This window comes from Mauremys reevesii, linkage group 25, assembly GCF_016161935.1.
Source record: "Mauremys reevesii isolate NIE-2019 linkage group 25, ASM1616193v1, whole genome shotgun sequence".
NCBI classification, from domain to species: Eukaryota; Metazoa; Chordata; order Testudines; family Geoemydidae; genus Mauremys; species Mauremys reevesii.
Window position 1 is genome coordinate 17,156,954 of NC_052647.1, and position 19,941 is coordinate 17,176,894.

General features: G+C 68.1%; 1 protein-coding gene across 7 annotated transcripts; it reads right to left on the minus strand.

Moving 5' to 3' along the window:
- Nucleotides 1–3: 3 nt before the first annotated feature.
- On the minus strand, nucleotides 4–19,926 carry ARHGAP9 (Rho GTPase activating protein 9). Of its 7 annotated transcripts, none has more exons than XM_039514400.1 (21): nucleotides 18,861–19,925; nucleotides 18,023–18,084; nucleotides 15,761–15,797; nucleotides 14,461–14,875; nucleotides 12,575–12,831; nucleotides 10,781–10,999; nucleotides 10,081–10,227; nucleotides 9,629–9,739; nucleotides 9,240–9,301; nucleotides 8,543–8,630; nucleotides 8,214–8,309; nucleotides 7,614–7,712; nucleotides 6,843–6,969; nucleotides 6,618–6,731; nucleotides 4,102–4,200; nucleotides 3,600–3,677; nucleotides 3,349–3,402; nucleotides 2,663–2,797; nucleotides 2,248–2,353; nucleotides 617–827; nucleotides 4–310 (listed from the first exon to the last, which is right to left on the minus strand). In XM_039514400.1, exons 2-20 carry the CDS (start codon nucleotides 18,046–18,048, stop codon nucleotides 641–643), a joined length of 2,457 nt encoding a protein of 818 aa, XP_039370334.1. In that variant the 5' UTR covers nucleotides 18,049–18,084; nucleotides 18,861–19,925; the 3' UTR covers nucleotides 4–310; nucleotides 617–640. The 7 variants fall into 7 exon arrangements, 6 of the variants coding, with proteins under 6 accessions (XP_039370334.1, XP_039370333.1, XP_039370331.1 ...); XM_039514399.1 differs by lacking the exon at nucleotides 4–310 and adding an exon at nucleotides 478–539 and having other exon boundaries at nucleotides 616–827; XM_039514397.1 differs by lacking the exon at nucleotides 4–310 and having other exon boundaries at nucleotides 549–827.
- Nucleotides 19,927–19,941: the final 15 nt, after the last annotated feature.

Sequence of the window (19,941 nt, forward strand, 5' to 3'; positions counted from 1 at the left end):
GCTCCGGGCTCGAGAGTCCAGACAGACGGTGCACTGGGCACGACAGACCCGGCAGGGCAGAGGGCGCCGGGCACAGGCTGGCTCGGGGGGCGGGGAATGGGGCACGGGGCCTTTCCCCTCTGGGGCACCGGCGCCCACCCGGCGTATGGCCCAAGGGAGGGGCTCCATTGTCCGAAGCCCGGGGGCGGGACGGGACCCCAGGGCCATTGTCCTTGGCTGGCGCTGAGGCCGGCGTGTTCCAGGCGGTGGCGCTGGTCCTGGTCCGGGGCAGGGGTGGGGGGCTCAGCTGGCACCGAGGCCGGCGTGTTCCAGGCGGCGGTGCTGGTCCTGGCCCTGGTCCGGGGCAGGGGTGGGGGGCTCAGCTGGCGCCGAGGTCGGCGTGTTCCAGGCGGCGGCGCTGGCCCTGGTCGGGGCAGGGTGGGGCTCAGCTGGCACCGAGGTCGGCGTGTTCCAGGCGGCGGCACTGGCCCTGGTCCGGGGCAGGGGTGGGGGGCTCAGCTGGCACCGAGGTCGGCGTGTTCCAGGCGGCGGCACTGGCCCTGGTCCGGGGCAGGGGTGGGGGGCTCAGCTGGCACCGAGGTCGGCGTGTTCCAGGCAGTGGCGCTGGCCCTGGCCCTGGTCCGGGGCAGGGGTGGGGGGCTCAGCTGGCGCCGGGGGCCGGGAAGATGCGCTGGAACTCGGCGAGCAGCAGCTCCACGGCCTGGTTCTGGTGGACCATGTCCACGGCCATGCTGGCCAGCTCCTTCTCGGGCCGCAGCAGCGTGGGGCCGAAGACGATGCCGATGTTCTGCCGGGTCATGCGGTTAGCGTCGGCGTACTCCATCACCCTGGGGGGCGGCAGAGAGGGGCCCCTCAATCCCAACCCGCAGCCCCCCATGTCCACTGGGCCCCCCAATCCTGACCCGCTGCCCCCCAGCCACTGGGGCCCCTCAATCCCAACCCGCAGCCCCCCATGTCCACTGGGCCCCCCCAAGCCTGACCTGCTGCCCCCCCCGGCCACTGGGGCCCCTCAATCCCAACCCGCAGCCCCCATGTCCACTGGGCCCCTAAGCCTGACCTGCTGCCCCCGGCCACTGGGGCCCTCAATCCCAACCCGCAGCCCCCATGTCCACTGGGCCCCAAGCCTGACCTGCTGCCCCCCCGGCCACTGGTACCCCTCAATCCCAACCGGCAGCCCCCCATGTCCACTGGGGCCCCCCAAGCCTGACCTGCTGCCCCCCAGCCACCGGGGCCCCTCAATCCCAACCTGCAGCCCCCCCATGTCCACTGGGCCCCCCAATCCTGACCTGCTGCCCCCCAGCCACCGGGGCCCCTCAGTCCTAACCTGCAGCCCCCCATGTCCACTGGGCCCCCCCAATCCTGACCCGCTGCCCCCCCAGCCACTGGTACCCCTCAATCCCAACCCGCAGCCCCCCATGTCCACTGGGCCCCCAATCCTGACCCGCTGCCCCCAGCCACCGGGGCCCTCAGTCCTAACCTGCAGCCCCCATGTCCACTGGGCCCCCAAGCCTGACCTGCTGCCCCCCCGGCCACTGGTACCCCTCAATCCCAACCCGCAGCCCCCCATGTCCACTGGGGCCCCCCAAGCCTGACCCGCTGCCCCCCCGGCCACTGGTACCCCTCAATCCCAACCCACAGCCCCCATGTCCACTGGGCCCCCAAGCCTGACCTGCTGCCCCCGGCCACTGGTACCCCTCAACCCCAACCTGCAGCCCCCATGTCCACTGGGCCCCCAAGCCTGACCTGCTGCCCCCTGGCCACTGGTACCCCTCAATCCCAACCCACAGCCCCCATGTCCACTGGGCCCCAAGCCTGACCTGCTGCCCCCAGCCACTGGTACCCCTCAATCCCAACCCACAGCCCCCGATGTACACTGGGGCCCCCCAAGCCTGACCCGCGGCCCCCAGCCACCGGGCCCTCAATCCCAACCTGCAGCCCCCATGTCCACTGGGCCCCAAGCCTGACCTGCTGCCCCCGGCCACTGGTACCCTCAATCCCAACCCGCAGCCCCCTATGTCCACTGGGGCCCCCCAAGCCTGACCCGCTGCCCCCCCAGCCACTGGTACCCCTCAATCCCGACCTGCAGACCCCCTATGCCACCGGGGCTCCTCAATCCCGACCCTCTGCCCCTGCCGGCCGCTGGGGCCCCCCATGTCTGCCAGGGCCCCTCAATCCTGACCTCAGCCCCTGGCTCTGTTCCCCACCCCAGGGACATCTGCCCCCCCGGATTTCCCAGGCCCCCCTTACTTGCGGAGGTGGCTCAGGATGTAGCGCAGGGTGGCGTAGTTGGGGGGGGGCAGGCTCTGGACCAGCTCGGCCAGGCGCTGCACCCGCTCGCCGTAGGCCGGGAGCTCTGTGGGGAGAAGCGACGTGACTCTGCAGCTGGACGAGAGGGGGGCCCAGGGCTGCCCCCCACCCCACCCCCAGGAGTCTGGGGGCACTGGCCGCGCGAGGCAGCCTGGGCCCCTGGGGCTGGGTGGCCCACAAGGGGGGGTGGAGCCACACGGGGCATCAGCCTGCACCCGCCCCCCCTGCCCCTGCCTGGGATTGGGGCGCAGGGCATGCGGCACAGGGGAGACCCCATGGTGGGGGGCTGGGCACTGGCTGGGCCCCGGGGGGGAGGCTGGGCACAGGGAGGCCCTGCGGGGGGACGTGTCCTTACTGGCGGCGGCCACGAAGGCGTCGAAGAGGCCGAAGGGCACCAGGGGCTCGGGCAGCTCGCGGAAGAAGAGCTTCAGGGCGCCGGTCACAACGTGGACGTCGTCCCACTCGGGGTCAGCCAGGCTCAGCCGCTCCTCTGGGGGACACGGGCGGGTCAGCCCCGGGGCAGCGGGGGTCAGCCCCGGGGGCAGCGGGGAGCGCGGGGGGCGCAGGGCCGGCCCGGCCACGCTGGAGAGACCGAGCCAGCCCCACGGCGAGCGCCCAGGGTGTGGAGTATGGGGGCCACTGGCATCACTGGGAACCCCACGTCGAACACCCCCCCGAGCGCCGTGTGCCCCGCTGGCATCGCGGGCACCCCCCGAACACCCCTGCCCCTCCGAGCGCCGTGTGCCCCGCTGGCGACGCCGTGCACCCCCACGTCGAACACCCCCCCGAGCGCCGTGTGCCCCGCTGGCATCGCCGGGCACCCCCACGTCGAACACCCCTGCCCCCTCCGAGCGCCGTGTGCCCCGCTGGCGACGCCGGGCACCCCCACGTCGAACACCCCCCAAGCGCCGTGTGCCCCGCCGGCGACGCTGGGCACCCCACGGGGCTCTGCTCACAGGCCCAGCCACGGGGGCAGGCGGGCCGCGGGCCCAGCGCAGGGGGAGGGGACGCGCACACGGTGCCCGCCCGGCATGGCTCTACCTTGGCACGGCTGCTCCGGGAAGACGTAGCGCCCGTCTGAGGTCACTGCCCGCTCTGCAAAACAACACACCCCGTCACGGCCCCACCCTGCTGGCAGCCCAACGGGGCAGGGTTTACGGGGAGGCCGGCTGGGTCGGGCCACTGCAGCCCCGGGGCAAAGGCCAAGGGCCACGGTGAGGGGCGGCCGCCTCCCTGCAGGGAGCAGCTCCTGAGGCAGCTGCCCCCTCTCGCCCCCGGGCGCAGACGCTCACCCCGGTCGACGGCAAAGCGCAGCTTCTGGATCACGGCCAGGTTCCCGCTCACCCGGTAGATCCCGTCCACGTCCAGGCCTGCAGGGGCGGGGGAGGGAGGGGTGAGACTCTGCTCGGGGCAGTTGTGACTCCTGCCCCCCTCCTGCAGAACCCCGTGTGCCCCCCGCCTGCCCCCCTGCCTCTGCTCAGGGCTCCATGTGGCCCCCGCCCCTGCTTGGAGCCCCCCGCGTGCCCCCCTCCCACCTCCCCAGGCCCCACTCGGAGGTCCCACGGGGGAGCACGTCTGCCCCCCGAGGTCTCTTCCCCCTCCCTGGGTGCCGGTGGCGCTGGCTGGGCACGGGTGGAACGACCCGTGGGCTGGGGCGCGAGGGGCTCTGGGACGCCCCCGTATGTGTGGCCCATGCAGAAAGATCCCCCTGAATGGCAGGCAGGGCCCCAGGGAGGGAGGGGCGCCACGCTGGGGGGGCCTGGCACACCGGGCACCTGCCCGCGGGGCTCCTACCTCTCTTCTCCACGGCCTCCACGCAGAGCCGAACGAAGCGGGGCACCGTGTCGTTCTCCCGCTGGCACAGGGCGTCCAGCCGGCAGCCGAAGACCTGGTCTGGAGAGAGGGCAGCGGTGGGTGCCAGGCCGGGCCGGGGGCCCTCAGGGGTGCAGAAACAGACCCGGGGGGCGGGGGGGGGGCAGCTCTCACCCCCAGGGCTGCCCAGCCCGGCCCCTCGCCCCACCAGCTGCAATCCCAACAGCTGCCACTGGGGGGTGCTGTGGGCACCAAGTTTTGGGTGAGTGAAAAGGGAGGGGGCTGAGAACAGGGTCCAGCGGGGAGGGAGGCAGGGCTGAGTGGGGCCAGGGGGCAGTTTTTACAAATATGCAAATTTCCTTATTAAATCATTTGCATCAAATGTCCCCGAAGGCCATGCAGTCCTGTATCAGCGGGAGGGGGGAGCGGGGCAGGGCATATGGGGGTCCCCTCCTTGACTGAACCCCTTCGTCTGCAGCTTCTGAAGTGGCAGGGGGCAGGGGGTGGGTTACAGAGGGGCTGGGGGAGATGAGGAGCAAGGGGTGGGGTGTTCTGGGGGGCAGGGGGTGGGGAAGCGATACATGGGCTGGGGGGCAGGGGATGGGGTGAAGGTAGACGGGGGCAGGGGGCGTGACGGGGAGGGGGTCCCCACCTCGAATGAGCCCCTTCTCCTGCAGGCTCTGCAGCGGTGGGGCAGGGGGCGCAGGGGGAATGGGGTACAGGGGGATGGGCTGCAGAGGGGTGGGGTGTGACGTTACTGACATGAACTGGAACCGTATAGCTCATTGTTGCACCCAAGGTGCTGTTGGCGAAAGGTTGGCGGGAGGGGTCCCGGGAGGGGTCCGGGTACGTGTGTCTCGTTGTAGCTGACGTTAGGGGTATTGGCTCCGGACTGTCTGTATTTCAAACGTTCGCTCTGCTTCTGGGGGACACCCCAGCCAAGTTGGTGTCAGCTCTGCCTAGCCTGCTTGAGGGCCCATTGAGGACCATCAGCTACACAACTGACCCATGGAGAGGAGGCAGACACGCCTTGTGACTCAGCAAGGTGCAGGGACTGGCCCATGTGACTCCAGACTCCATTTTGCTGTAATTTTCCACAGTAAGAACAAAGAGGTTCTTACACCTGGAAAAGCCTATAAAAGGCTGATGCCTCATCTCCATCTTGTCTTCAATCCTGCTTCTGACCTCTGGAGGGACTTTGGAACATCCCCTGCTGGGATGGGTCATTCAGTCCTTTGTTCAGAGCTTCAGTTTGTAGCAGAGACTTGATTTGAACCTGCAGTTTATTCCATCACTGCTACAAGCCTGAACCAAGAACTTTGCCATCACTGTATGTAATTGATTCCATTTTACCAACTCTTGCTCTCATCTCTATCTTTTTCCTTTTATGAATAAACCTTTCGATTTTCGATTCTAAAGGATTGGCAACAGCGTGATTTGTGGGTAAGCTCTGATGTGTATATTGACCTGGGTCTGGGGCTTGATTCTTTAGGATCAGGAGAACCTTTTTCTTTTATGGAGGGTTGGTTTTCATAACCATTCATCCCCAGGACGAGTGGGACTGGTGGTGATACTGGGGGACTGGAGCGTCTAAGGGAATTGCTTGTAACTTGTGGTTGCCAGTGAGGTGAAACCACGGTCCTCTTTGTCTGGCTGGTCTGGTTTGCCTTAGAGGTGGAAAACCCCCAGCCTGGGGCTGTAACTGCCCTGTTTGAGCAATTGGTCCTGAATTGACTCTCTCAGTTGGGTCCCACCAGAACCGCCTCGTCACACCCCTGGAGGGACTTTGCTACACGGAAGCCTTGGACAAAGGACTGAGGACCCATCCCAGCTGGGGATGTGCCAGGGACTTGATTCAAACCTGCCGTTTATCCCATCACTGCTACAAGCCTGAACCAAGAACTTGGCTATCACGGTACGTGACTGATTCCATTTCCCCAAGTCTAGCTGCCACCTGTAGCTTTTCCCTTTTATGAATAAACCTTTCGATTTTAGATCTAAAGACTTGGCAGCAGCGTGATTCGTGGGTAAGATCTGATCTGTGTATTGACCTGGGGCTGGGGCTTGGTCCTTTGGGATGGGAAGAACTTTTTTTTCTTTGACTGGGGCATTGGTTTTCATAACCATTCGTCCCCATAGCGAGTGGCCCTGGTGGGGATACTGGGACACTGGAGCGTCTGAGGGAATTGCTGGGGTGACGTGTGGTTAGCCAGTGGGGTGAGAGCGAAGTCCTCTCTGGCTGGCTGGGCTGGTGCCTTCGAGGTGGAAAACCCCCAGCCTGGGGCTGTAACTGCCCTGCTCTGAGCAATCTGTCCTGAATCAGCTTCTCAGTTGGGTCCCCGGAACCAGCATCGTTATAGGGCCGGCAGGGGGAGTGATGGGAGAGGGGGGTCCCCACCTCGGATGAGCCCCTTCTCCTGCAGGCTCTGCAGCGGTGGGGCAGGGGGGTGGGATGCAGGGGAGTGGGGGGCACGGGGAGCGACGGGGGGGGTCCCCACCTCGGATGAGCCCCTTCTCCTGCAGGCTCTGCAGCGGGGGCCGCTTGACGATGAAGCGCCTCAGTTTGCTCTTCACTCGCTTCCTCTCGCTGCTGTCCGGGCTGCGGAGGGAGCCTGGAGGGGGGCAGAGGGGGTGAAGCAGCCACAGAGCCCCCCAGGCCCGTCGCCCCCTCCCCTCCCCCGAGCCCAAGGCCAGCCCCCCCCCCCCATGCGGAGGGCACCTACCGGAGGATTTCCAGCTGTCCTTCGGCCTCAGCCCCTCGTCCTCCTCGTCCCCGCTCAGGTCCCCCAGCTCGGAGCTGCCCGCCCGGCGCAGCACGTAGCCCGGCTCGTCCAGGGGGTTCTCCCGGTCCTGGGGCGCAGGGGGACGCGTCAGGCCAGGCAGCAGCCAGTGGGGGATGGGAACCGCTCCCAGCCACGCAAGGGGACAGAGCCGGAGGGGCAGCGTGCTGGGCATTCCCCACGTTCGGGGCAACCCAGGGCTGGGCTGGCAGGGGCTGCGGGTCGGGAGTGAGGGGCACCGGCATAGCTGGGTGGGGGAAGCCCAGGGCTGGGCCAGCAGGGGCTGCGGGTCGGGAGTGAGGGGCACCGGCAGAGCTGGGTGGGGGGAGCCCAGGGCCGGGCTGGCAGGGGCTGCGGGTCGGGAGTGAGGGGCACCGGCAGAGCTGGGGATTGGGGGAGCCCAGGGTTGGGCTGGCAGGGGCTGCGGGTCGGGAGTGAGGGGCACCGGCAGAGCTGGGTGTGGGGAGCCCAGGGCTGGGCCAGCAGGGGCTGCGGGTCGGGAGTGAGGGGCACCGGCAGAGCTGGGTGTGGGGAGCCCAGGGCTGGGCCAGCAGGGGCTGCGGGTCGGGAGTGAGGGGCACCGAGCAGGGCGGGGGGGGGGGAAGTTGGTGGGGGGCAGCTCCTTTATCGCCTCCCGTCCCCAGCTCCCCCACGGGTGGGGGCCCCCAATACCCAGGCCTGGGCCACGTTAACCCTTTGCCCGCCGGCACTCACCAGCCTACGGATGACGCCCTTGATAGTCTGGTGCCAGTCCTGGATCTCGGCCTCGCTGTCCGACTGCAGCAGGAACTCGTTGCCAGTCACTGTGCGGAGCTGCCAGGGGGGCACAGGCAGGTCAGGGGGCCGGGCAGGGGCAGCCCCCTCCCCGCAGGGCCCCCCATGGGGAGAAGGGGCTGGTCTCCAGGCAGGGCCCAGCAGGTCAGGGGGCCGGGCAGGGGCAGCCCCCTCCCCGCAGGGCCCCCATGGGCAGTTGAGGGGAGCGTCTCTCAGGCTGCTCTGGGGGGTTGCTGGGAGCCGGGGGGGTTCTGGGTCCCTGGGGAGGTTGCTGGGATCCCAGGGGGGGTTTCTGGATCCCTGGGGGGGCGTTGCTGGGAGCCAGGGGGGTTCTGGGTCCATGCGGGGTGGTGGCTGGGAGCCGGGGGGGTTCTGGGTCCCTGTGGGGGTATGACTGGGAGCCAGGGGGGTTCTGGGTCCGTGCAGAGGTTGCTGGGATCCCGGGGGGGTTTCTGGGTCCCTGGGGGGGATGGCTGGGAGCTGGGGGGTTTGGGTCCCTGCGGGGGCATTGCTGGGAGTTGGGGCTCCCCACACACTCACATGAATGACGTTCTTCTTGCTGGACATGTCTCGCGCCCGCTCCAGCACGGCGCCCCGCAGGTCCACGCTGCTCTCGGGCCTGCTGCTGGCGGGTCTCTGGGGGCCAGGGGAGGGGGCGTCAGGGCAGCACCCACGGGCATCGCTCGGCCTCGGGGCTGCTGGGGGGGCTCGGCCCAAAGTACCCCCTGGGCTGCAGGGGGGGCTGCACGGGGGGGCGTGGGGGCAGGGCAGCCCCTTGCCAGGCAGCTCCCAGCCCCTGGGGTCTGGGACAGGTGTGACCCCCCTCCCCCTCCCCCGCTCACTCCCCCCACCCCCAGCTCCCCACTCACCCAGCTGGCGGGGGCCGGGCCCTTGAGATCCTTGTAGAAGACGAGGCTGTTCCCAGCCAGCACCACCCAGGAGACACCCCAGCTCTTCCTGCCAGAGAGAGGGGGCTGAGCCCAGCTGGGACAGCCCCCCCGCCCCCTGCTGCCCTGGAGCCCCCGGGAGCCCCAGCTCCCCTGCCCCTGCTGCCTGGAGCCCCCGAGCCCCCCCCCCCCCCGCCATGCCCTGAGCTCCCCTCCCTGGGCCCCGAGCTCCCCACCCCTTGCTGCCCTGGAGCCCCCGGGAGCCCCAGCTCCCCTGCTGCCCTGAGCTCCCCCCGCCCTGGGCCCCGAGCTCCCCCCCCACTCCGTGCTCTGGGCAGCTGAGAAAGGCCCTTGTCCATTCATGCCCAGGACGTCCCTTGTCCAACCCCTGGGCTGTGAGAGGCCGCGGCTCCTGCACCCCACCACAGGGACCCCCTTCTGCCCCCAGGACACCTCCCCTCCACAGGGACCCCCTCCTGCCCCCAGTGCCTCCCCACCACGGCCCCCTCCTGCCGCCCCAGGACACCTCTCCCCTCCACAGGGACCCTCCCTCCTGCTCCCCAGGATGCCTCCCCACCCCGGCCCCCCCTCCTGCCCCCCAGGACACCTCCCCCATCCACAGGGACTCCCCCCAGATGCCTGCCACCTGCTGCAGGGACACCGCCCCCCACACACGTACCTGAGTTTCCGGCCACCCTCTGCAATCTTGGTTTTGTTCAGCTGCCCGGCCTTCTCCACTTCCTGCCATGGGGAGAATCGTCAGCCCCCCGGCCCCGCCCAGCCCTGCCCCCACTCCTCCCTCACCCCCACAGCCCCCTGGTCAACCCCACCCCTCACCCCCCACAGCCCTGCCTCCCGCTCCCTCCCCCCCAACCTGATCCACCCAGCGGGGGGCCCCAGGCTGCAGCCAACTCTTGGGAATTGAATCAATTTGGGGGTGACCAAGGGGATGGGGCAAGGGCCCATTTACATCCCCCCCCCCGGCCCTGGGACCTGCTGGCTCGGAGCTTCCTGTGCAGTGACCGGGGGAGGGGCAGGGGAGCAGGAGGGGGCTGGGGGGTAACTCACATGGGGTAAGTCGGAGGGGTGAGGGGGGGAGCCCCCAGGGCAGGTGGAGGGGGGACCGGTCCCCACCCAGTCCTCAAAGTTGTGCTGGGAGCGATTCCTGCGGTGAGACACCTGCAGAGAGAGTGAGAGAGCAGGGGAGATGGGTCACTGCCCCCCAACACCTTGCCCCCCAACCTGGCTCCCAATGCCCTGTCTCCCCAGCCTGCCCCCCAACACCTTGCCCCCCAACCCGGCTCCCAATGCCCTGTCTCCCCAGCCTGCCCCCAACACCTGGCCCCCCGACACCTGGCCCCCCAACACTCTGCCCCCACCATACACCCAACGCCCGGTCCCCCACCCTACCCCCAACACCCTGCCTCCCCATCCAGCCCCCCAACACACCAACCCCAGAGAAACAACACAGCGCTGCCCCCAGCCCCCCACGCGACCCCCGTCCCCTGTGGGCATCTCACCTTGGGCACGCGAGATTCCGGCAAGATCATGGATTTGGTGTAGCCGAGCCGGGCGGCCCGAACACTGCCCCCGCCCTGCGCCAGCGTCTCCCCCGGGTCAGCGGCTGCCGGGGACTCGGGGCTCAGGGCCTCCACGGGGAGCAAACTCTGCAGGGGAGAGGGGAGCGAGTCAGGGAGTGCCCCTCATCCTGCAGCAAGGTGGTGCCCCTCACTCCCGACCCGCAGCCCCCTGCTAGCCCAGCCCTGGGCTCCCCCCAGCTCTGCCGGGGCCCCTCACTCCCGACCCGCAGCCCCTGCTAGCCCGGCCCTGGGCTCCCCCCAGCTCTGCTGGGGCCCCTCACTCCCGACCCACAGCCCCTGCTAGCCCAGCCCTGCCCCCCCAGCTCTGCCAGGGCCCCTCACTCCTGACCCGCAGCCCCTGCTAGCCCAGCCCTGCCCCCCCCAGCTCTGCCGGGGCCCCTCCTGACCTGCTCTGCTCTTGGTACCGCGCTCCTGGGACACTGTCGCAGCAGGAGACTCCCGGGTTTTGCCCACGGCCCACCCAGCTCCCGCCCCTCCCTGGGGGGCTTCGTTAGAGCAATTAGTGCTGAGCCTTGTCAGGCCCTGGCGGACAGCCCGGGTGCTTGGCTCAGCCAGGCCAGGGCACAGGAGGCCGGGCAGCACACCCAGCCAGGGGGACAATGGGGCAGCCCCCTCCTACCATCTCCCGGTGGCGCCGCGGAGGTTTCCAAGACTTGTCGCCTGTCTCCGGGTTGTAGAAGTAGCTGCGGCCGGTGCTGGGGTCGAGGTGGCGCTCCCAGGTGTCCAGCACCTGCAGCGGGGGGCCGCTGGGGTTGGGGGGCTCCCCCCTCACCCGCTTGATCTCCTCCAGATTGCAGTAAATGGGGGGCTCCTCCATGGTGGCTCCAGGGGGCGGAACCTGCAGGGCATGCGGGGGGCTGGTTACTGTCAGGGCTGCTGCCCACAGGGGCTACAGGGAACCCCCCCCACCACCACAATGTCGGAGTCGGGGGTGCACAGTCAGACAGAATCCAGCCTGCTTGGGAGCAGAGGGTCCAAAGTTCCTCGCAGAGCCCCAAGGAGGGGCTGCGGGTCGGGAGTGAGGGGCACCGGCAGAGCTGGGGGGGGGGCTGGGCTGGGACTCGGGGGGAGGGCCCTGGGCTCTGCCCCCCCCAATGCACTTTGCTGGGCGTCCCTGGTGGGTGCTAACCAGCCCTGTCCTACGCTGGGTCCCCGGCGACTAACAACCCGCCTGTCACCTGCTGCCTGGGAGTCCCTGCCGGCCGTGGGGGGAGAGCAGGGGGCAGGGCCCTTGGAGGCGCCGAAGCCGAGCCGGTTCCTTGCCCCGGGGGAGTGAGCCCCGAGGGGGGACCCCGCCCCAGAGTCCTGGCCGGCTGCATCCGGAGCGGGTGCTGAGCCCTGGGGCTGGGACCCCGCGACACACCCGCCCCCCTCTCCCTCCCGGCCCTGGGCGAAGCAGATAAACTTTTGCCTTAGCCAAGGTCGGGAACGGTTTCCCCAGAGCGGCTTGGAACAATGCCAGGGGCCCTGAGCCGCCCGTCAGCTGGTGCCCCCGGCTCCCGCCCCCCTCCTGAGCCCCCTGCACCCCCCGGCCCGCCCCCCTGGTCCTTCCCCCCTCCTGAGCCCCCTGCTCCCCGCCGTCCTGAGCCCCCTGTCCCCTACCCCTTGCTCTGCCCACTCCGCCCTACCACTTCCTGTGCCCTCCATCGTCCCCACCCGCATACCCCAGGCCCCCTCGTCCCTGCTCAGCCCCTCTGTCCCCTACCCTGTGCCTCTCTGCAGCCGGTTCCCTCCCCGCAGTGCCCTTCCTCCCTCCCCAGGACCCTCTCCTCTCGCTCCTGCCCCCCAAGCCCCGCTGCCCGCCCTCCCCCCAGGTCCCAAGCAGACACTCACGGCTTGGCGCTGCTGCTCAGCCCGTCAGTCCCCCCACCCAGGGGGGGCCGTTGAGCACTCAGCCCCGGCCCCCCGCAGCAGCTGGGCCTGCAGCCCTTGGGGAGCTGAGTCTGTAGCGTTGCTCCAGGCCGCACCCCGTGGGGCAGCCCCTCCCCCAGTTCACCCCACATCCTGTGGGTTAGCACAGCCCTTGCACCTACACTTCCCTCCCTGTGGTCAGAGAGAGGAAGAAAGAGGAAGGCGGGTGGGTGGGACAGGGGAGGCTCCTAAATGAACCCAAGGGCAGAGCCAGGCACCAGGGAGCCCAGGGCTGGGCTAGCAGGGGCTGCGGGTCGGGAGTGAGGGGCACCGGCAGAGCTGGGGGGCAGAAGCCCAGGGCCGGGCTAGCAGGGGGCTGCGGGTCGGGAGTGAGGGGCACCGGCAGAGCTGGGGGGCTGCCCACGTGCTGTGGGACTGCTCCACCCCTGCCCGTCTGCTCTGGGTGGGTGATGTGCAGAAGGGAAGGGCAGGGCGGGACCGGTGGTGGGGGGGGAAGCCAGATGCACACACTCCTGCCCCTCCCCCCGGAGGCCATACTCACTCCAGGGGGCCTGACCCCCTGCCCCACCGGCTCCGGGCACCGCTCCTGCTGGCATCTGGGGGCCAGCGCGTCCCTGCCGGGGCTCTGGGCCAGGCCGGCGGCGCTGACGCTCCTGCTGACGGGGTGGGCCGGGCCGAGCTGGGGGCCGGGGTCCCAGGCTGGCAGGCTCAGGCTGTGGCAGGAGTGGTGGCCGGGCTCGGCAGGCCGGGCTGGGGGGCTGGACAGGTCCTGGAGGGATCGGTACCGCGGCTGCAGGCCTGGCAAGGGGGAGGGAACAGCTGGGTCAGAGCCCCTGGTGCGCCAGGGGGCAGCGGGGGGAGAGGAGGCGGCACCTCGGCTTATGAACAGCACCTGGGCCGACAGAGGGTCCCCCACTGCTCAGCTCAGAGCCTGGGACCCCCCCCAGCTCTGGGCATGACCCCACTGTCCCCCTGGCTTCACAGCATGACCCCACTGTCCCCTGGCTCCCCACCCAGCTCCCTGCAGCCCAGCGCCCGGCCGAGCCCCCACCCAGCTCCCTGCAGCCCAGCGCCCGGCCGAGCCCCACCCAGCTCCCTGCAGCCCAGCGCCCCTGGCCGAGCCCCACCCAGCTCCCTGCAGCCCAGCGCCCCTGGCCGAGCCCCCACCCGCTCCCTGCAGCCCAGCGCCCGGCCGAGCCCCACCCAGCTCCCTGCAGCCCAGCGCCCCTGGCCGAGCCCCACCCGCTCCCGGCAGCACAGCGCCCCCTGCCGAGACCCCCACCCAGCTCCCTGCAGCCCAGCGCCCCCTGCCGGGCCCCCCACCCAGCAACCTGCAGCCCAGAGCCCCCAGCCGAACCCCCCACCCCCCGCCCTGCAGCCCAGGGCCCCCGGCCGAGCCCCCCACCCGCTCCCTGCAGCCCAGCGCCCCTGCCGAGCCCCACCCAGCTCCCTGCAGCCCAGCGCCCCGGCCGGGCCCCCCGCCCGCTCCCTGCAGCACAGCGCCCCCTGCCGAGCCCCCCACCCAGCTCCCTGCAGCCCAGCGCCCCCTGCCGAGCCCCCCACCCAGCTCCCTGCAGCACAGCGCCCCTGGCCGAGCCCCCCACCCAGCTCCCTGCAGCACAGAGCCCCCCGGCACCACACTGGGGCCAGCATCCCCTGCTGAACCCCCTATGACAAAGCGGGAATTTTGTAACATTTCCACGGAGCCTGTGCGTGCCTCAGTTTCCGCCCTGTTCCCCGGGGTGGCAAAGGGCCGTTTGCTCCCAGGGCAGGCGAAGAGGTGGGGGTGTGGGTGGCGCCCGGCTGGCTTGGCCTTAATCCCAGGAGCGGCTGAGAAGACAATGGCCACCCCAATTGCCCAGACACTGATACCTAGCAACCCAGGACAGAGATCTGGGCCCCGCCTCGCCGCAGGGGCTGAGCCAGGGGCGGGAGAAAGGGTGGCTACTGCGGAGGGGGTGGGCTCTGAGCCAGGGGACGGAGAGTCACAGCTGGAACAAGGGGGTTCCCCACAGCCTGGCCGAGTGCTGGGGCGCCCAGAGCCTTCCTCCCTCAGCGCTAGCCCAGGGCTTCCCGGGCCAGGGTCCCGGTGACACACCCGCCGTGGGAGCGCCCCTGCAGCTGGCGTGCGAGACTAGTCACCCTCAGGGGTCTGGCTCAGTGAGACTCACTGGCGGAGCTCCTGGCGGGACGCAGGGGGGCTGACGGCCGGGGGGCTGGTCTAAGGAGGCAGGGAAGCCACGTGGGAGACCCTGGAGGGAGAGCGACACCCCGAGGGGGTCTGGCTCCTCCCAGAGACCGGTCCTGATCCTGTGGATCTGTGACACCCCCAGGCTGGTCCCTGCAGCCCAGTACCCGCTCGTGCCAAGCTGGAAGGGGAGAGAGCCCCCTGCTGAGCCCTCACCCCGCCCCCTGGCAGACACTCACCCGGGGACGGGTGCTGCCCGGTGCCAGCGGCTGCGAGCAGCGTGGCGCTCAGCCATGGGCCACCCTGCACGTGTGGAGCCACCTCTGCCACGTAGGTGGCCGGCACGAAGATGGGCCGTGCCCTCCGGGGATCGCTGAGCCGCCGCACCTGCCACCAGTCCTCATTGGACTTGCGCAGCAGCAGGAAGCGCTCGCCCTCGGCGATGGCCACCTGGCGCCCGTCCTCCGCCTCGTACTGGTAGTCGTAGAGGGCTCGCAGCGCCACGGCCGAGGAGGAGCCTGGCGAGGGGCCGGCCCGGCGCCAGGACCGGCCTTCCAGCCGCCACCGCCCTGACAGCATCTCAGCGAGGGGGAGAGCGGCTGGCCGCTCTGTGCGCACCGCCAGCCCAGCCCAGCCGGGGCCCAGCACCGTCATCTGGAAGGAGAAGGCAGGGGAGCAGGCTGAGACACGGGGCGTCGGCCCCAATGGCGCGGGGAAAGGGGGACCAGCTGGCGCGGGGAATGGGGGCTTTCCCCTCTGGGATGCACGGTGCCAGTGTGTGCCCAGGCGGCCTGACCCACTCCTCCCCATGGCCCCAGACCTCCTGGCCTCAGGCCTGCTGCTGGACCGGCGGGGAGTGGGGGGGCGCTGCAGAGACTGGGACATGGCTGCTTGCCCTGCCCCCCCAGAGGACATGTCCAAGCCAGGGCTCAGCGCCCTGGTAGCGGCCAGTGGGTGAGGCCACGTGGCTACAGGAAGCCCAGATGCTGCTACAACAGGAAGCCAGCCAGCTCTGCGGCTTTCCAGCCAGTGGCTCATCGCAGGCGGCCACGTACAGCTCGGGGTGACTGGCTCTGTCGGGGGGGGGGGGGGCAGGGCCCTGGCATGTCCTCCCCTCCCCGGACCAGGCAGCCTTGGGCAGAGGGGAGCAGAAGTGGCTCTTGCCCAGAGCCCGACCCAGCAACTGTATGGTGGAGACACAGCCCTGGGGATCCCCCCTCCTCCCCTGGGTGACCCCAACATTTTCCCCAGAGGTGGGACCCTGGGGGGCATCTTCCAGGCCCCTTCCTCCGCCCGTGCGCCCTGGGCCGTGGGGATGGAGGTGGAGCCGAGAACCGGCATGGCAAGGGGGCTTGGCCCATGCTCTGTGCCCATGGGTCCGTTGCACGTGCCCAGAGCCACAGGGGCAGGCGTCTGCATGGGGCTGGGCAGAGGAGGGGGCCAGCTGCCCTGAACCCAAGGAGAGGACGTGGCCAGGAGGGACCTCAGGCTCCGGGACGGGCTAGGCTGGAGGTGTTGGCGCGGCGCGCAGGGACTCACCACCGCCGGGGTGCTGCCATGGGGTGGCCTGCAGGACCTGGGGGGAAAGGAGAAAAGCAGGCACTGAAGGGTACCAGGGTGCTGAGCTGGGTGCATCCGTCACCAAGGGGCAAAGGCCGGGGCTGCGCTTACAAAGCTGGCGCCCCTTGTGACGACGTGGGAATGTTCTTGATGTTTTCTTTGAATGCTGGATGGGGAGTGTTCACCTGGGAAGGCTGCAGGGGAGTTTTGCTGGGACTGGCTGCATTGGGGATGAGAGACTTTCCCTGAGGGAGGAGACCTGAGCAGGTAACAGGAGACCCCAGGAGGGGGGTTGGAGGGCAGGTGACACCCTCTGCGCGGGACACTGGACAAAGGGTGGGGGAGGAGCCGGGGGGAGGCTGAGTGAGAGGCTGGAGGGAGTTTCAGTTGGGAGCTGGCTGGGGAAATGGAGGGGAGCTCAGATGGGATCTGGCCTCCCAACGGGGCTCTGGCCTCCCTACACCCCCACCCCCTCCCAAGAGGGACCTAACTGAGGGGTCCTGTTGTCTGTACCTACAAGGCCTGTCTTGGACTGTGTTCCTGTCGTCCAAAAAACCTTCTGTGTTACTGGCTGGCTCAGAGTCCCGGTGAATCGCAGGGAGTGGGGGTGCAGGGCCCTGAGTCCTCCACACTCTGTGACACCCCTGCCAGCCCAGGCTCTCAAAGCCCTGTCAGCAGGTCAGCTTCGCCCCACTGACAGAGCAGGAACCTGGGGCATGGCCGGGGGATACCCCCAAGGCAGAGTTACCAGCAGAGCCAGAGGTGGAACCCAGGAGTCCTGACTTCCAGCCCTCCGCTCTAACCACTAGATCCCCTCTCAGAGCTGGGGATGGAACCCAGGAGTCCTGGCTCCCAGGCCCCCCCTCTAACCACTAGATCCCCCCTCCCCTCTCAGAGCTGGGGATGGAACCCAGGAGTCCTGGCTCCTGACTCCCCATTCTGCATGTGACTATGGGAAGGGGGAGCCAGACACAGCGCGCCTGTCGGGATCTCCAGCGGCGGGACTGGTGTTTGCTCTGCGCTGCGTGGGGCCAGTCCACGCCCTCCCCTGTGCAGCCAAGAACCAAGGTGCCAGTTGGCACCAAGGAGGGGAATTAAGGCCCAGAGCGACTGGCCAAGGACCGGGTGGGGGTACGTGTGTGTTCTTGGTGCCCGTCTCTGAGATGCTCCAGCTGGGTGGAGGAGCGGCTGGGGGCCTTGAAGTCAGGGACCCCAACAAGGCAGCCGCTGGCCCAGCCTCACTCCCCTCCCCCTCCCCCCGGCCGCGAGGCAGCACAAAGGACCTGGGTTTAATTGTTTTCGTACAGTCACACACACACCCAACCCCCGGCGTGCAGAGCGCAGGTACCGCATTTCCGCTCGGCGAGGGGCACCGGCTTCCTGTGAGCCGAGCTGCGGCGTGAGCAGAGCGAGTCTCTGGCTCCAGCGCCCTGGGGCGCAGCCCAGGCTCAGCCCAGGTGGGAAGGAGAGAACTGGGTGGGGGGAAGACCCATGTGGAATTAAACAATCGTGAGAGGAGAGTCCTGTTCCCTCTAACCCACCTCCCTGCCGGGCCCTCATCAGACTCCACCGCACTCCCCAGGACAAACCTCAAATTGACGGGATGCAGCTAGCTCTGGGTGGTGCCTACATTGCAGCCAGCGATGAGGATTAACAGCCCTTCAAGACTCTGCATCCCCAAGGCCCTCTCTGCTTCTTTATCACTGATTCCAAAATACACCATGCCCCCCCTTGGCCAGGGGGCTATTCCCTGGAGACCCCTTCCATCTAGTCGCTCTGGGCGACCGCATCTGACAGCCAAGCCTCGTCAACTACCCCCGCCTCTGTCCAGGTCTGTCCCTTCCCCTCGCCCCGAAGCTGCAAGTTCCGAAATGGACTGTCCTTGGCAAGTCACCGGTTAAACTGGACCCTCGGCCCGTGCACGAAACCAACGGCAGTCCATCGAAAATGCAACCCTGCGGCTGAGGCGCTGAGCAAACCTCAGCCAAATCCAACAGGAGCCGCAGGGAGGCGTATTGCCTTGGGCAATCAGAGACACGCCCACTGAGAGGGAGGGAGGCTGCCGTGGGGATGGGATACAGGGCAGGGATCTAGGAGATCAGGGTTCCTCTGCCGCTGACTCACTGGTGACCTTGGGCAAGTCATTTCATCTACCCCGGCCTCAGTTTCCTCCACCTGGAAAATGGGGATCTGCGTCTCCCACAAACATCACACCTGGATTTTACTCTTTCTCTCTCTTACCAATCGCATGCCCCCCTCGTGGGCATTGGGAAGCCTGGGGCCTCGTCCTAGGACTGCCACTTCTGAGGTAGAAAAACATAGGACAGGTGGGGTGATCCTGAGCCTCTAAAACTGGACAGCCGGCAGTGTGTGCCGCGCAAGCATCCTTGCACATTTCCCAGGACAGCTACCTCCAGAAATGGCCCATCCTGGGAAAATCTGCCTAGTCCGCCCCTTTCGACCGTTCCCAGGAGTAAAGAGTCCCACCTACCACCCCTCTATTTTATTCTCCGTCCCTGCAGCCTGGACAGCCCGGCTTAGCCTGGGTGGCTCCCCCAGATGTTGTTCTGAAAGCTGCATTTCCTTGCGTGCCGGGGGCGGTGTGGAGACAGACAACGTGTGGTTTGAATTGCCGGCTCAGCGCCTTTCCTCTTGCAAAGTTGTGCCTCAGCAACCTGCAGCCGTGCGTGGCACCAGCCCGGCGGTGGCTATGTGTGGCTCCTGCCCGATCGTGGCCGTGCGTGGCACCAGCCCGGCGGTGGCTGTGCGTGGTTCCAGCTGGACGATGCCCGTGCGTGGCTGTAGTAGTAGGATTTAGCCCGGCAGTGGCTCTCTGCACCTGTATGGGATGCCCAGGCAGCAGCACCCATGTGTGTTGCGTTGACAGGATTTTTCCCACTGGCGCATGCTCTCAGAGGGAGCCTTGCAGAGATGCCCCCCCCCCCCCCGTATCTTTCTAGGGAGCCCCATGGCTCTGAGCAGCATCTCACGAGGGCTTCAGTGCCAGGAGCGCGGGTACCTTCTCCCGGGCTAAGAGGCTGGGCAGAAAAGTCCTTCCCCGTCCCATTAGGCCCCTTACCTGGCCGCTCACTGTCCAGTCGCTCCCCTCACTGCGGGACCTCCTGCAACTTTGCTGGCAGCTTCTCAGCAGCGGCTGCCAAAGGAGGAGGGTCCTGGGACAGCACAGGCCCACGTCAGCAGCTGTAGTGACACCTCCCCGGCCATGTGACAGGCAGCCAGGGCTGGCCCTGGGCACAGAGCTTGGCTGCTGCTGGGGGCACCAGGACTCCTGGGTTCTATTCCTGGCTGTGGGAAGGGAGCAGGGCCTAGTGGATGAGAGTGGTGGGAGGGGCTGGGTGTCAGGACTCCTGGATTCTGTTCCTGGTGGTGGGGTCTGGTGGTTAGAGCGGGGGGAGGGGTGCCAGATCTCCTGGGTTCTGCTCCCAGTTCTGGAAGGAGGTGTGCTCTAGCAGCAAGAACAAACAGAGCACTGGATTCAGGACTCCTGGGTCCCATCTGTGGCTCTGTCAGTGACTCGCAGGGTGAGCAGTGGGCGTTCTCCACTCAGGCTGTGCCAGGGAAGGTGACGCTATCCAGCACCACCGGGCTGACGCTGAGCCGAGTGTGCGTCTGGCAGCGGAGTCCGGTGCGTATTGTCACTCATTGCTCTCTTGTGCCATGCTGCTGTGGTTGCTCTGTGCGGTAGCTGAGCTCTGGAGCACACGCTGGCCTCCTCACAACCCCAGTGGGCACCCTGGGGTGCTCCCAAGCGCTGCAAGGCCGAGGGTTTGGGAGACTCCATCCTTGTTTTGTTACGAAGGAAACTGTTAGCCCCAATCTGACCTTTCCTGGATTTTCCCAGCCAACTCCACAGCCCACACCGAAGGAAGGATGGGCCAGCAGTGGGGCACACGCATAACCTGGGTTCAATGCCCTGTTTTGGCAGCTTCACTGGGTGACTATGGGCACGTCACTTCGTGTCTTTGTGCCTCAGTTTCCCTTCTGTGCAACAATGGGGCCAGAGAAGGGTTAAACCCTAGACAGGTCGATCCAGCCCATTGTCCCTGGGAACGCTGTGAGGTCTCGACATCATGACATCGTTCTCCTACGTCAGACGTGCTATGACATCACCAGAGGCGGCACCCGAAGGTGAGGGCGAA